General features: G+C 37.5%; 2 protein-coding genes across 4 annotated transcripts; both read left to right on the top strand.

Annotated features, from left to right (window-relative positions):
• The first annotated feature begins 4439 nt into the window (after nucleotides 1-4439).
• On the top strand, nucleotides 4440-9648 carry LOC112737923 (uncharacterized). 3 transcript variants are annotated; one of them, XM_025788080.3, is made up of 5 exons: nucleotides 4440-5579; nucleotides 5771-5902; nucleotides 6037-6138; nucleotides 8140-8745; nucleotides 9317-9648. In XM_025788080.3, the coding sequence occupies exons 1-4, from the start codon at nucleotides 4689-4691 to the stop codon at nucleotides 8743-8745; spliced, it is 1731 nt and encodes a 576-aa protein (XP_025643865.1). In that variant the 5' UTR covers nucleotides 4440-4688; the 3' UTR covers nucleotides 9317-9648. The 3 variants fall into 3 exon arrangements, with proteins under 3 accessions (XP_025643865.1, XP_025643864.1, XP_029147360.1); XM_025788079.3 differs by having other exon boundaries at nucleotides 9184-9648; XM_029291527.2 differs by lacking the exons at nucleotides 8140-8745; nucleotides 9317-9648 and adding an exon at nucleotides 7231-7874.
• A 2185-nt stretch (nucleotides 9649-11833) lies between these two features.
• LOC112733304 (uncharacterized) lies at nucleotides 11834-13657 on the top strand. The gene is made up of 2 exons (XM_025782222.1): nucleotides 11834-12459; nucleotides 12565-13657. The coding sequence occupies exons 1-2, from the start codon at nucleotides 11834-11836 to the stop codon at nucleotides 13655-13657; spliced, it is 1719 nt and encodes a 572-aa protein (XP_025638007.1).
• The last annotated feature ends 2046 nt before the right edge of the window (nucleotides 13658-15703 follow it).

The raw sequence follows: 15703 nt of genomic DNA, 5'->3' as shown, positions 1-15703 counted from the left end.
ACACAAAACTAACAAAGCGAAGTTGCAAGACACAACTCAGGTGCTAATTTCATACCCTTCTATGATTTTTCTCTTTCTACCTTTACTTCTCTTTATTCAATTCCTTCTACGTTTTTTTGGCGAAAAAAATAAATAAAGGTTCAATTTTGATAGTATTTATTGGATGTTTCATCTAATTTAATTCCAATTGCGTGGACCCATTTGCTTCAAAAGAAATTATGAGGAAGATTCTTTGTATATAACAGGAAAAAAATTTTTCTTTTGTATTTTAAAGTATTTGATTGGATACTTTGCTATATTTTCAATTATTTTAGAAATTTATTTAGAAGGAGTGCTACACATACAAGTCATTTTTGTTTACAAGTCTTACAAGTTGAGCCTAACATGCGCGTTACTGAATCATTTTCGCGTGTTTTATCTTCGTTTCCTTTTTTACGAAAAAGAAGAAAAAGAGACACAGAGAAAGAAAAAGAGGCACACAAAAAAACGTGAAAACGGCGTGAATATAAATGACTTGAATGATTTGTATGGAAAATCGTTCTCTCTTTGCTTTCGATCTCCTTCTGTTTTTTTTTTATTTTCATGGTTTCTGAAATCAAACTTTGAAATTGTTTTGAAGATGGTGGAACTTCAGAAATACACCTGAACGATTACAAAAATACACCCAAACGATTACAGAAATACATCTAAAGGATTACAGAAATACACCCAAACAGTTACAGAAATAAACTAAACAATTACAGAAATACACCCAAAAGATTTAAGAAATACACCCAATATAGAAGGAGATAGTATATTTCTTCTTGAAATCTTTTAATGTTTTGCTGGTTAAGGATTAGGCACATGACAGAGACAATTTAGAAAAAAAATCTAGAAGAACAGTAACAGTACCTTGAATAATGTTTCTTCGTTTTTTCTGGTGATTTTGATGAAGGAGAAAGAGAAAACGAAAAGAGGAGAAGAAATTTCAATAAAAAAAAGAGGAAGGAAGAGATGGTGTTGATGACGATGATAACGAGAGAGAAAAATTACGAAAAAGAAGAAAAAGAGACACAGAGAAAAAAGAAGAGGAAGAGGAAGAGGAAGCACGGAGAAAGAAGAAGAAGAAAAAGAGGCACAAAAAAAACATAAAACAGCGTGAATATAAATGACTTGTATGACTTGTATTGAAAATCACTTATATGTGGAGAATTACTCTTTAGGGTGTCTCTTGTCATCTTTTTTTTCTTGCTTTTTTTGCAGTTTATAGATTCTCAGTCATGTCTTGGTGCACCATTGAGTCAGATCCTAGTATGCCCATACATATCTTTGAAGTTTGAACTATAATTGCAATGCTTCGTTTAGGTCTTTAGGAGAGGATATCAAAATGACAGTGTTTCACTACTGCTCAAGGATTGTTTTATCCTTCTCGCATGTATGGACTAAGGACTGATGGAGATAAATATTGGAGATTAATGTGTTTATTAAATTTTTTTTTATACTAAAATATCCATTTTTAAAATTTTTAGAGACTAATTTGGATAATTACTCGTCAATTTATTACTTATTCGTTGGTTACAATAAAACACTTAGGGCCCGTTTGGAAAGTTTTAAAAGTAACTTTTTTGAACTTTTGACTTATGAAAAGTAGTAATACTAACGCCTGTTGTAATTTTTAAAATCAAATTGCAGCTTTCTAAAAAACTATTTAGGAATTTATAGAGAAATTTAAAAAAAATGACTTCTCTCATAATATTATTACTTTTTATCACATTTCTATAAAACAAGTACTTCTATAAATTATTTTTAATATAATCATTTATTATTTAAACTATTTTTTCAAAAACAGCTTAATTAAGCTATTTATCTAAATTGAACTTTAGTGACTAATAGACTAACTTAATATTCTATGTAGCTATTCTATGTAGCTAGATTTGATTAGATGTTAACAAATTACAAGTCAAAAGTATACATTGTATCATGACATTTGAAAATAAAAATTGATAAGAGTTTATTTTTAATACATTAATAATTTAAAATATTTTATACAATTATATAATTATATTTATATTTTTAGATGATTATTTATATAATCAATATAAAAATAATTATTTTTATTAATATAATATTATGTTATTAGATATTAACATAAAATTACTTTGGAAAAACTGCCAAAAGTACCCATGAAGTTTATGAACGCTGACAAAAGTACCCATAAACTAAGAAAATTAACGATGTACCCATGAAATATGGGTTCCGTATGACAAAAGTATCCAAATTCTAATTTTTTGTTGATTTTTTAATAAAATTCCTAAACTACCACACCCAAACCTCATTCTACCGTCACTTCCTCTCTTCTCTTTTTCCTCTCTCCTCACTTATCTCTCAAAAACCCTCACAGTCACAGAAACTCTCCTCCTACCTCCTCATTGCCGTCCGCCACCCACCTACTCCATTACCGCCAATCTCTTCCCCTCTCACTGCTTCTCCCTCTCACTATTAAGGTGACTACAACACCTTCATCGCACACCTGTGACCCAACCTGAGGAGAATGCTGCCGTGGCGCGCCTGTTGTAGCCGAGGAGAACGTCGTCGTGGCGCGTCTGATCCAGCCGAGGAGAACACCGTCGTCGCACACCTAAGAAGAGAGAGGGCTCGTGGTACTCTTGCATGCAGAAAGCGGGTTCGGTAAAGAGAAATCAAAGAAGAAAGGGAGGCGGCACTGTGGATGGAGGTTCTACCATTGACGATGTTACAGTCGGTCGGCGAAGAAAAATGTATTTCTTTTTTTAAAATATTTTTATTTTATTTTTCTTCTTTTCAGAAATTGATTTAGTTACTACTAAAATGATACTGTTCTGTTTTTTTTAAATCTGTTTCTATTTTTTATGAAGGCTGAGATTGATTTACAGAAGATCCAGTTGATGACTACTTCTACTTCTGATTTTTGCTGAAATAAATTTTAAATTGGATAAATGAATTTGTTGATTTTTTATGGTTGATGGCTTTTTCTATTTCTAGTTTTGCTAAAGTGAATTGAAATTGGATGAATGAATTTAAAAAATTTTATGTTTTGAGATTTTTTTGTGTTTGATTAATTTGGTTTGGGTATGGATTATAAACTTATGAGTTAATCGATTGAGGTCCGATCCTCTATCACCACCACCACTACCATTGATTTCGGTCTGGTTTGTTGTATGAGTAGTTTTGGACTCCATGGCAAGAGTTGGTGCAAATTGAGTTATGAAAGGTTGAAAAAGTGAGTTGAGGTTGAGTGTAGGGTAGTTTAGAAATTTTATTAAAAAATCAACAAAAAATTACGATTTGGATACTTTTGTCATATGGAACCCATCTTTCATGGGCACAGCGTTAATTTCCTTAATTTATGGGTACTTTTGTCAACGTTCGTAAACTTCATAGGTACTTTTCGTAATTTTTTCAATTACTTTATATTAGCAGAACATCAAAATTAAATTTTAATTTTTTATAGATAGAATTCACTTTGTTCTTTGTGATAATAGACACCATCAAGATGTTGCACGCTTTGAAAATTAATTTAATGCACCGTCAAATTTGGAGATCAATAGGAAGGTTTAGTCCTCATGACACAAGTTTTTTAATTTTTTTTAAATAGAAAAATAATTATTTGTACCAATAGATTTTACTGACAAAAAAATATCTATTAAATAAAAAAATTAATATTATATTTATAAAAAATAAATTTTATATAACAAAAATATCAAAATCTTAATTTTTTTTATTGTTTTAACAAAATTTTTAAATTAACCTCATTCTTCTGTTTTAACGTCAGGTCCACCTCAATTTCTCACCCCTCTTCTTTCCTAAACTTCAACAATGTACAATCCTTTAGAAATAAAAAATTTAAATACAAAAGTAGTCAAAATACTTATATTATGTTTGGTTTAAGAGAAAATAAAAAAAATAATAAAAAAATAAATAAAAATTTTATTTTTTTTTGTTTGGATACTAAAAAAAATAAAAAAAATATTTGGTGTGAGTACTATTAAAAATTTTTTCTCTCCATTACAAATAAGAAAACAAAAAAATATTATCTTTTATATATTTACAATATTATTCATAGTTCTATTATTATTAATAATTATCAATATAAATTTAATTTTAATATTTTTAATATATTATTATAATAAAAATTCATATTTAAACATTATATATATATTAGATAAATAATTTAAATTAAATATATAAAATTATAATATTTATAAAATATAAATAAATAAAAATATTTATATTTTATTTTATTATAAAATTATTAATATAATTTTATATTATTATAATTTTTTATTTTTTATTTTTATTATTTAAACAAAAAAAATTATTTTTTTTATCTATTTTTTTTATTCAAATAATAAACAAATAACTTTATTTTTTTCTATTTTTTCTTTTCTTCCCTATTATTTTCTTTGCTATATCCAAACATAGTGCTAGAAATTGAAAGGTTCGTTTTTTGAAATCTGCTTTGTACCCCTTTCAAAAATTAGAGTCTGATCACTCTCCCCCAAATTAAATCGTTTCATACTAAACACCCAACATTCCACCGTTTGAAAGAACACCGTTGTTTGCCGAATTTCAAAAATAAAACGTTGATTTTTGTTACCTTTGTTATATTCGCAATTTAGCACTTGTGTGTGCACTGTCTGTGTAGAGTGCAGACAGCAGGAGGCGCAAACATGAATCCCTATGACGAACGAAGACTGATAGATGAAGTCATCTACCTCCATTCTCTGTGGCACCAAGGTCCTCCCCAAGCTCCACCACCGCCAAACCCTATTCTAACTCCAACACAACTCTACAACAACACCATTCCCTTTGCGTCAGAAAATCACATTTCTAAACCCCTTAATCCCTATTTCAATGTGTCCCCCTGGCACCTTAACCCTCATCGTCAACATCCCCCACCCATACCTCTTGCACCTGCGCACACCGGATCACTCCCACCCACCTCAAACAACCAGAAAAAGAAGAACAAGAACAAGAAGAATAAGGCGAGGGACCGACCACGGAGTCCGGGTTTGGAGTGGCCATGTCCGGCTCCGTCTGACCCGCCATCGACGGGCTGGCCCGCACCCAAGAAGCCCCGGTTAGAGGCCCCTGCGGTGTCTCCCGAGGAGAAGGAGAGGCTTGGGGCTTTGCGAGCTCAGAACAAGGCGTCCCAAGCTTTAAGGGGCTTCATCTTGAATGGTGATGACGATGATTGTGATGATGACGATGACGACGACGACGATGCTGAGTTGGAAGAATATGAGGGGTTCTTTTTGAGGATCTTCAAGGAGGATGATGAATTGAGGAGCTATTACCAAAGGCGTTTCGAGAACGGCGAGTTTTGCTGCTTGGTTTGCGACGCGGTTGGGAAGAAGAATTCTGGGAAGAAGTATAAGGACTGTGTTGGCCTTCTTCAGCATGCCAAGTCTGTCTTGAGGACGGTCAAGAAACTGGCTCATAGGGCTTTTGGGCAGGCGGTTTGCAAGGTATTGGGTTGGGACATTGATCAGCTTCCGGTGATTGCAATGAAGGGAGAGCCTCTTGGGTCCAATTTGAAGATCATGCCATCCAACTCAGAGGTAATAGTTACATGAATTCACCAATTAGATAGCGTAAGCATATCGGGACGTCATGCATATATTCCACATATTACATATTGCGTTCCATGTAACTATGGCTTTGCATTCAATGGTTGTAGTATGCTCCGCTGATTTGATTTTTGTTTTCTCCTAGTCTTTGTTTTGATTTGGTGGAGTTTGAAACAATGCAGGATGAGGTTAAGGAAAATGCTGATGATGGAGAAGGTGGTACCTGCAAGCAAAATGGTAAGGTTGTGTCTATGGAGACTAATGATCAACCGGATGAGGAGTGTGTGAACGGAGTTGAACAGAGTATTGTTGGGGTTAGTTGTTTAGACCTTTCATTATTTATTTAGCTTGGGGAAGAAACTGGTGGCAAATTATATTAGAACTTAGAAAAGTGGTTTTGCATATTTTCATGTGGTTATAAACTGTCCTTTAATTGTCTTGTGTGCAGTGTTCTATGATTGAAAAAGATCTTGATAATAAGGACGAGAATCTTGACGAAAAGATTTTGGACATTAGATTTGAAAGTGGAGAGGGTGGAGCAATGACTAAGGTGAGACCTCCACCATACTTGTTATCATTTTTAACTTGTCCAGTGTGTTTCTTTAATAGCATAAATTGAACTGGCTCATTCTTTATGCATGGAAAGGTTTGTTGCTTTGATGTTTTTCAGCTGACTAAGGTGTTTTAAGACTAAGTTTTCTTTATATGGCAATATGTGGATCCCAATATCTAATGTTGGCAGAGTGTAGAAGATCAAAACAAACTAGTATTTTGATACTAAAAACAACAAAATTTTAAGGTGCTGGTAACCCAAAGGAGAAAGTGGATTATGATGGAAAACAAAGCACCCACAAACACAATGATAAAGCTGTTTTCTTGTAGCATAACATAGATATCCGAAGATGTAAACTTTTGTGGTTATTAGTGCCTAGTTAATTATGGTTAGAGGCTTAGTTGTAAGTACGGTTTATGTGAAGAGTGAAATGCAACACATGGGTGAAGGGTTGTGTGACAAACGTTTGTTTAAGTAGCAAGTTAGTAACAGGATGGATATAGATTTCTATTCTGTTATTGGTAGGAGGAGGGAGTTATATAAGGAAATGGAAGAAAATCAAGGGACGTATCCCAAAATATGAAATCATTTGGAATTTGGGTAGTTGCGGCAACGTCGTAGTGCTACAGAGGGAGAGAAATGATCTCTTGAACTGCGATACTTATTTTTCCTGTTTATTGTTATTTTCTTCTTGTAACTCATTCTTGCAAGCTCTTAGATCAATTTATAGAGTATACTGAACCACCATTTTGGTAGTTGAAAAATTCTAGTTCCGACTAAAAGAAAGCACTACTGCTCCCCACTCCACCACCACCAACAACAACCCCACCCGCCACTGCCAAAATAATAAAAGAAAACAATGATCAGAAAAAGAGTGACAAACTTCACTAAAATATGGCAAGTTTTTCAAACTTTGGTTGGTCAATTGGTGAACTTTGTCAAACTTTTTTCATCTTTAAAAGAGGAAGGGGTAGAGAAAAAAGGGGAGAGAGAGAGAGAGAGAAGAGGGGGCGCGGGGGGGTGTCACGAGTGCCTTTCCTTCATTTGGTTTAACTCTTTTCCACTTCAACTCTTATTCCTGAATATCAGGTTCCTCATACATGTGGCCAAGGTTATATAGGCTTGCGGGAGACTATTTTACTCAAGGTCCAGGTTGCATGTTATTTCCTTCTAATTATGTTTACTTGATTCTATATGTTTCTTATCATAGTCTACTAAAAAGTTAAAACAATTAATTCTTGCTATGTATTATGATCAAATTTATCCTTTGGTTGCCTGGCATTTCTCAGGTGCTCCTTTCACCAAGTGTTATTTGGCAATGTCACATTTTTCTCACTAATTATTTTAGTGCATATCTATTATCCTTAGATATCAAAATTAAGGTGTAGCAACACAGTTTCCCATTTCTGTGCCTTAGCCTCCTCATCTTTTGGTGTTTGTTTGCTTCTCCCCACTGACCACTTTTTTAGTCATTGTCTCTGTTCATCATCTCTATTACTCCACCATTCTCATTCAGGCTGTCCCCTTCTCCTTTTCTATGATTCCACGGGGATAAAGTTGGTGAATCCACTGGGTAAGGATCTAAACATGCCTCTTTTTCCACCTAACTAAAGTACTACGAAGAATAAGACAAATAAAAATGAAACTTCAAAGATTAGCAAGTAGAACAAGATTATATCATAGAGTTCTAAAGGATTGCTCAAACAAGTTATTTTGAAGCTTTGAAGGAAACAGTGAGTGTTGTCTTAATTCTCTTTTCTTCTTTTATTTTAATGTTTTGTAGAGGCATAAATCAGGAACCTAGTTAGTTATTGGTTAGGAATGTGATAGTGCCATTTTCTGCAGACCTCATACAAATGTGTTTTATTGTGGTTTGACAGGGCTCTTTTTTTTTAAGCATTATCGCATCATTTAGGGAGTTTACGCTTCCTAGTAATTCACTTAAGTATTAAATAAATAATAAAGCTTTTTTTTCTTATCTCAAAATATAACCTGCAGGCATCTCTTGAGTATTCTGATTCTAATGCTGGATGGGTTTTTAAAAATTCCAATAGCGATTCATCCTCAACTGCATTAGTTTGGCCTCTCTTCAAAACCAACTCATCTCATTGCATTAGCTCTCTTTCAGCAGAAGAGCAAGCCAATGTGGCAGTGCAGCAATTGCAGCAGAAGGCATTAAAAGCTTATAAAAAATACCTAGTTGCTAATGCTGATTCTGACTCTGATGATGACGACAGCAATGAAGAGGATGAAGATGATGTGTCAGATCATTCTCCCGAAAAACATGAGGACTTCAAGTTCTTTCTGAGTTTGTTTACAGAAGACAGTGACTTGAGGATATATTATGAAAACAACAATAGCAAAGGAGACTTTTATTGCTTAGTTTGTGGAGCCATAGGAAAGAAGGTGTGGAAGAAGTTTAAGGATTGCATCGCTTTACTTCAGCATTCTACTTCGGTAAAAAGGACAAAAAGGAAGCAAGCTCACAGAGCTTATTCACAGGTCATCTGTAAAGTTCTTGGTTGGGACATCGATCGATTGCCAACTATCGTGTTAAAGGACCAACCCCTCAGTTCTTCCTTAGAAGGTTCAACAAAGCTTTAGGTGAGTATATGCTCTATTTTGAGTTTATAATGTGGACCAGAGTTAAGGTAACTTCATAGAGAGTAATAGAGTAATTAAACGTATTGATAATTTAAATATTCTTCAGGAAATTAGTCAATGTTTATTGTGAAATAGTTTCACTACAAGGGGGGAAATAGTCTTTTTGACAGTGTATGTCTGTAAATTCAGCAATGCGGCAAATTTTGCCAACTTGAACAGTGGCATCCAAGGTTTTGAAAACTGGACCGGTCATCAAACTATTTTAGTTATTGAAACTGGTCCAACCGGTTCAACCGTGATTTAACCGGAATAACCGTTTTATAAAATAAAATATAAATAAATCCACTAAACATAATTATAGTTTAATTTAAACCTCAAAATGTCATCCATACTTAAAATTACAATTCATAAAATATATTAATAATTTATAACTTTCAGGAAGGTCAACTCCTCTAGCAGCTATATCTGTTGCTACAAGCAAATATCCACCTCCTTTTTCTTACCTCCTGAATCAAACACTTGTACATCCTTTGTTGAACTCGATACTTATTCTTATGCTACTGAATGGAAGGAACTTACCAACAATGAAACTGCGCTCGAGTGGAAATTCATGTCATCCTCGAGCAGGACAATATCTAAAGGCCCTTCATATGATGTTTTCAAAAAGTCAATGACAAGGTATGTTGATGGAGCATTTCAAGCCTTTTTGGACTTCTCAGACTGCATGCATAGTGCACAACTTACAGATTACATAAACCAACTGAGAAAGAGTGAGGAGGAGGATTCTCGATATACCTGTTCGCCAACAAACATAATGCCAGACTCAGGTGCATCAGATTGAATCAAAGATAACAGGATTTGTAGTTTCCTTTTGTTATTGCATATCTGGTGATTGAAACAGCATTACAATTTTCATAATAGCTAAAATAGGTTCCTAATGATTAGTGAATAAAAAATGGATAACACAAAAAAAGCACATCACAACATAATTTTAACAAGGTTTTCCAACAGCACAGCACAAACAGCACAGTAGTGAAGAAAACAGAGTATTAGCAGTGACCAGAGAAAGATGAACACAGCCGCAGTGAGCAGAGATAATCAATAATCATTCAAAGTGGTTTTTAAACAAAAATTAAAAAAACAAAGAACAAGCACAACAACAATGAGCAGAGTTGATCAATAATCATTCAAAGTGGTTTCTGAACCAAAAAAAAAAATGAAGAATGAGCGTAGCAGCGGCAGAGCTAATCAATGATCATTCAAATTGGTTTTTGAACAAAAAGTTAAAAAGAACAAACAGTGGCCACAACAACAATGAGTTAATCAATAATTAATAATCAAAGTGGTTTCTGAACCAAAAAAAAAAAAAGGAAGAACCAGGCAATCAGGAGATCTGAGCAAAATACGAGGGAAAGCGGTTGAGCGCGACAGAAGACGGCAACCGGGCAATGAGCACGACGACGGACGGCGGACGAAGGGTGACTGAGTAGGATGAGGGGTTGGAGCACGTCAAGCTTGAGGAAGGAGCTGCAATTGGTAAATGAGGTGAAGGGTTGGAGCATGATGACCAGATGACGACGGAAGATCCTGAGCGCGACGAACAGTGGTAGTGAGAATAACAGCTGCGGCGGTGGTGGAGGTTAGATGGCTAGGATTTCTTGAGTTTTGAAGGAATTTTGTGCAGAGGAGAAATGGAGAAGGGTGTTGGGCATTTCGGTGTGTAACTTCGTAACAAACCCAAAATGATGTCGTTTCATATAAACTGGTTGGGTCTTAGTTTGATCCGACCGATTGGTTTTTGGCAGGTTTAACAATTTTTAAAATAGCAGTTTCTCTTGTTGGATTGAACCGAAAAGATTTTTGGTTTTTGGTTGGACTGGTTTGACCGACCAATTCAGTCCGATTTTCAAAACCATGGTGGCATCATGTTTATAGTTTCCTAGTAGTTATTTATTCTTTTGCTAGTGAATGAAGTACATGTAAAGTAAAAATCCTGAATAATAGCATGTTAAAATTGCTGAAGTTCCTTGGAGGATACGTGTATCAATATAAATGAAAAGGAATGGGTTAATGTAAAAAAGGAATAGCTAAAACACAGATAGGCATATTGATAGCTTGTAAAGTATTGTCACATTTTGATGTTCGGTAAATGTAGGGAATGCTAAGTTAGTAGTGAAGCAACATGATGGTTTCTGTTCTTCGTTTTAATCATCCTTGTTGACGTGTACATCATCCAGTACCAAAACCGACCTAAAATCTCGGCAACGGTAACTTCTGACTGAGCCAGCTTTATCTTCCAAACCATGATCTATGATAACAGAATCCACTAAGAAAAATGGGCCATGACTCCTCACAACCGAAAGATACTAACAACAAAGCCGACCATATACATCGCAACTAACTCACACCTATCGCCTATAAAACAACTAAAACCATAATCCCTAGTGGTCACATCTTCTGACTCTTAATTATTACTCTTACTCTCTGAAAAAAACCCATATTCTTACTTGAGCGTCGGAGTGCTTTTTGCAGGTGCTCCCGCCGCCGTGTTCAAGAGGCATCCGAGGAATATTCACTAAGTCATCACTGGCCGACGTGTAAGTCCGCCGAGAGCGAACAATTCTCAAGGACGACCACTTACCTCGGTTCACTCAGGACGGAACATTTGCGCCCACCGTGGGGCCCCGTAAAACTAACCTCACCTTTTTCCTTTATATTTCTACCTCTTGAGTTTTCTTTTTCAGATCACACGATCTCCAGACATGGCCGACAACGGAGTCCACCAGCTCACACAGGCCGAACTTATGGCCCAGATGGCTGAACTTCAAGCAGAGGTCAAGAGACTGGCCGAGCTGTTAGCACAAAATAACGCCAACAAACGGGATGAAGGCAATCCCAAAAGCTCATCCCAAGGCGTGGCTGACCTATTAATCGCCAACCCCCCGAAGGAGAGACTAACTTTGGATAATCCATTTTCTGAGGAGATCACGAATTTCCAAATGCCAAAACACTTCACACTACCCTCCTCACTTGAGCCCTATAAGGGGATTGGTGACCCCGGGCTCACATTAAGAAATTTCAGTCTATGATGTTTTTTAACGGCCCTAACAATGAACCTGTACTTTGCAGAGCTTTCCCGACTTACCTTGACGGAGCCGCTTTACTTTGGTTTTCGAAATTACCTGCAGGTTCGATTTCTTCTTTCGAAGAATTGGCAAAGTCTTTCATCGACTATTTTGCTGCAGCACGAATATACGTCCACGGATCGGATTACCTTGGCACAATTCGCCAAGGTCCTCAGGAGAGTTTGAAGGACTATCTGACCAGATTTGCAGAGGCGACAATGGAGATACCCGACCTAGATCCTGCTGTCCACCTACATGCACTTAAGGCCGGCCTCCGACTTGGAAAGTTTAAAGAGACAATCGCGATCACCAAACCGAGGACATTGGAGGAGTTCAGGGAGAGGACGGCCGGACAAATGGAAATCAAAGAACTGCGTGAGGCCAATAAAACGGAAAGAAGACCCAGGAGAGAAGAGGACCGAATATCAAGGTCAACTCACAACAAAGATCTAGGCAAACCATTCAAACCTACTCCGAAATTCGACAATTACACCAGATTCAACACGAGAAGGGAAAAGATAATCAAAGAAATACTCAATGCCAAAATCATAAAACCTCCAGCAAGAGCAGGTAGCTATCAAGACCAGAGGTTCGTAGACAAAAGCAAACACTGTGCTTTCCACCAGAAATACGGACACACGACCGACGAATGCATAATAGCCAAAGACCTCTTGGAGAGACTTGCTCGGTAAAGCCTACTAGACAAGTACATTGAAGGAAGGAAACATAAAGAAGGTGATAGAGACAAGGAGGAACGACAACCGACCTCAGTCAACAAAGAAACCAACAAATGGTCAAATAGTAACCAACCCAAAGCAATTATAAACTGCATATCTGGAGGATTCGCCGGAGGCGGCGAAACAACGTCGGCAAGGAAACGTAGTTACCGAGCTATGCTGGCCATCAAAGGAACAGCACCACTAAACAATCAGGATACGCCAGATCTAGAAATCACTTTCAACAAAACAGACATATGCTCGACCGCCCCACACCTAGACGATCCAGTGGTAATCTCCATCCAGACAGGCGATCTATTGGTAAGAAAGGTCCTTTTAGACCCAGGTAGCAGTGCAGACGTTCTCTTTTATTCTACCTTTTTAAAAATGAACTTATCTGAAAAACTAATACAACCCTCATCCGGAGAACTAGTGGGGTTCTCCGGAGAAAGGGTACCGATAAAAGGGTATATATGGCTAAAAACGACAATAGGTGAAAATCCATTATCCAGAACCCTTGATATACAATACCTGATAGTTGACTGCATTAGTCCCTACAATATTATTCTCGGGAGACCTGCTCTGAACATGTTCAGAGCAGTGATATCAACTTTTCATCTATGTGTTAAGTTTCAGGCACAGGACGGCAGAATAGCAACAATCAACTCAGACCGACAACAAGCTCGGCAATGCTACAACTCTAGCCTAAAAAGGTCGGACACGAGACAGAAACAACACGAGGTAAAAGCAGTACAAACTAGGGAGGAAGTCCTATCCCTAACCGAGCTTGACCCCCGGGGAGACACACAAGAAAGACCTCAACCGACAGACGAGCTTCAGAAAATCCAACTGACATCAAAACCAGAACAGGTAACATACATCGGTCAAGCGCTACAAGAACAAGAAAGGTCGGATCTCATAAAGTTACTACGAGCCAACTCTGACCTGTTCGCCTGGACCCCAGCGGACATGCCAGGAATAAGTCTAGACGTCATTTGTCACAAACTCGCCACCAACCCAGCAAGCCGACCTATAGCTCAGAAGAAAAGGAACCTAGGAGCAGAGAAATAAAAAGCAGCCCTAGAAGAAACGAGTAAGCTCTTACAAGCCAACTTCATCAGAGAAATCCGCTTCACCACATGGCTCTCAAACATGGTAATGGTAAGAAAGAACTCAGGTAAATGGCGCATGTGCGTCGATTTTACAGACTTAAACAAAGCATGCCCTAAAGATGCCTACCCTTTACCATGCATAGATAAGCTTGTAGACAATGCATCATGGTTCAAAAGCTTAAGCTTCATGGATGCATACTCCGGGTATAATCAAATACTCATGCATCCAGAAGACCAAAGCAAGACAGCGTTTATAACTGAACATGGAAACTTTTGTTATCGAGTAATGTCATTCGGCTTAAAGAATGCAGGTGCAACCTATCAACGCTTAATGGACAAAGTCTTCCATAACCAAATAGGACGCAACATGGAAATCTATGTAGATGACATGGTTGCCAAGACGATAAAGGAAATATCACACTGTGACGACCTCAGCGAGATATTCAAACAGATCCGAACCTACAATATGAGACTTAATCCAGAAAAGTGCGCCTTTGGGGTAAAAGGAGGGAAGTTCCTCAGGTTCATGCTTACGTCAAGAGGAATCGAGTCAAACCCCGAAAAGTGCTCGGCAATACTAAATATGGCAAGCCCTAAAACAATAAAAGAGGTGCAACAACTAGCAGGAAGGATAGCCGCGTTATCTCGGTTTCTACCCGCAGCATCAAACCGATCATACCACCTTTTCCAGACAATATCGAGAAACAAGAAATTCCACTGGACAGAGGAGGGCGAGAAAGCTTTCTCCGAGCTCAAAGCCATCCTATCAGCACCACCCGTCCTGCAAAGGCCGGAAACCGGTAAACCTTTACATTTATATTTATCTGTTTCAAATTATTCTATAAGTTCGGTCCTTGTGATCGAAACAGGGAAAATACAACGGCCAGTATACTTCGTCAGTAGAGTCATGCAACCGACAGAGCAACGATATCCGAAGATAGAACAACTCGCCTTGGCGCTAATAATCACAGCAAGAAGATTAAGACACTACTTCCAGAGCCACACAATTATAGTGAGGACAAACCAACCATTAAGACAAATACTGACAAAACCAGAGCTGGCCGGACGCCTCACCAAATGGTCCATCGAACTTTCAGAATTTGACATTCAGTTCCAACCCAGGTCGGCCCTAAAAGCACAAGTATTGGCCGACTTTATCTCAGAAATGACAACTGATGAACAAGACAAGTCTTGGGAACTGCACGTTGATGGAGCGTCGAGCCAAGAAGGAAGCGGAGCAGGAATAATCCTCAAAGAAGGAGACAAAGTAATAGCCGAGCAGGCCCTCCAATTCCACTTTCCAGCAAGCAACAACCAGGCCGAGTATGAAGCCCTCATTGCAGGACTCAAACTCGCCCTGAGCTTCCAAGCACAAAGCCTGACAGCACACTGCGACTCTCTCCTCGTGGTCCAACAAATCCGAGGAGAGTTCCAGGTAAAAGATCCGTTGCTTGAGCAATACTGGCTCTTAGCAAAGGATCTAATTTCAAAATTCAATTCATTTAGTATATTGCATGTCAATAGAGGAAAAAATGTGAGAGCAGATGTACTATCCAAGCTCGCAGCCACTAAGGCAGACACACAAGCATCCACATTAACACAACTTTCGCTAAAAAAACCAAGCACTGACTTATTACATGTAATGAATATTAACCACCTCCATGATTGGAGAACACCTTTCCTTGAATACATCATTACAGGCGCCATACCCAAAGACGAGCTAAGACCTCAACACTTCAAACGAAAGGCAAGCCTTTACACAAGCATAGAAGGAAAACTATATAGACGAGGATTCTCACAACCCCTTCTAAAATGCCTAGGCAAAGACGAAGCAAAAGAGGTAATGAACGAGGTTCACGAGGGAGTCTGTGGAAATCACATCGGAGGGTGAGCCCTCGCAGCCAAGATCATTCGAACTGGGTATTACCGGCCAACTATAAAAAGAGATTGCATAGCAAAAGTCAAAGCATGCGACAACTGTTAGAAACACGCAGCTATATCCACA

The sequence above is a fragment of the Arachis hypogaea genome, chromosome 13 (assembly GCF_003086295.3).
Source record: "Arachis hypogaea cultivar Tifrunner chromosome 13, arahy.Tifrunner.gnm2.J5K5, whole genome shotgun sequence".
NCBI classification, from domain to species: domain Eukaryota; kingdom Viridiplantae; phylum Streptophyta; class Magnoliopsida; order Fabales; family Fabaceae; genus Arachis; species Arachis hypogaea.
The sequence above is the reverse complement of the archived record's forward strand: the minus strand, read 5'-3'. Positions and strand labels throughout refer to the sequence as shown.

Excerpts from the sequence above, each read along its gene's own strand:
- LOC112733304 (XM_025782222.1), top strand. The coding sequence starts at position 11,834 with ATGTTTTTTAACGGCCCTAACAATGAACCTGTACTTTGCAGAGCTTTC. Across the intron at positions 12,460-12,564 it reads GGTAGCTATCAAGACCAGAG|CCTACTAGACAAGTACATTG; the intron begins GTTCGTAGACAA and ends TGCTCGGTAAAG.
- LOC112737923 (XM_025788080.3), top strand. The coding sequence starts at position 4,689 with ATGAATCCCTATGACGAACGAAGACTGATAGATGAAGTCATCTACCTC. Across the intron at positions 5,580-5,770 it reads TCATGCCATCCAACTCAGAG|GATGAGGTTAAGGAAAATGC; the intron begins GTAATAGTTACA and ends GAAACAATGCAG. Across the intron at positions 6,139-8,139 it reads AGGGTGGAGCAATGACTAAG|GCATCTCTTGAGTATTCTGA; the intron begins GTGAGACCTCCA and ends TATAACCTGCAG.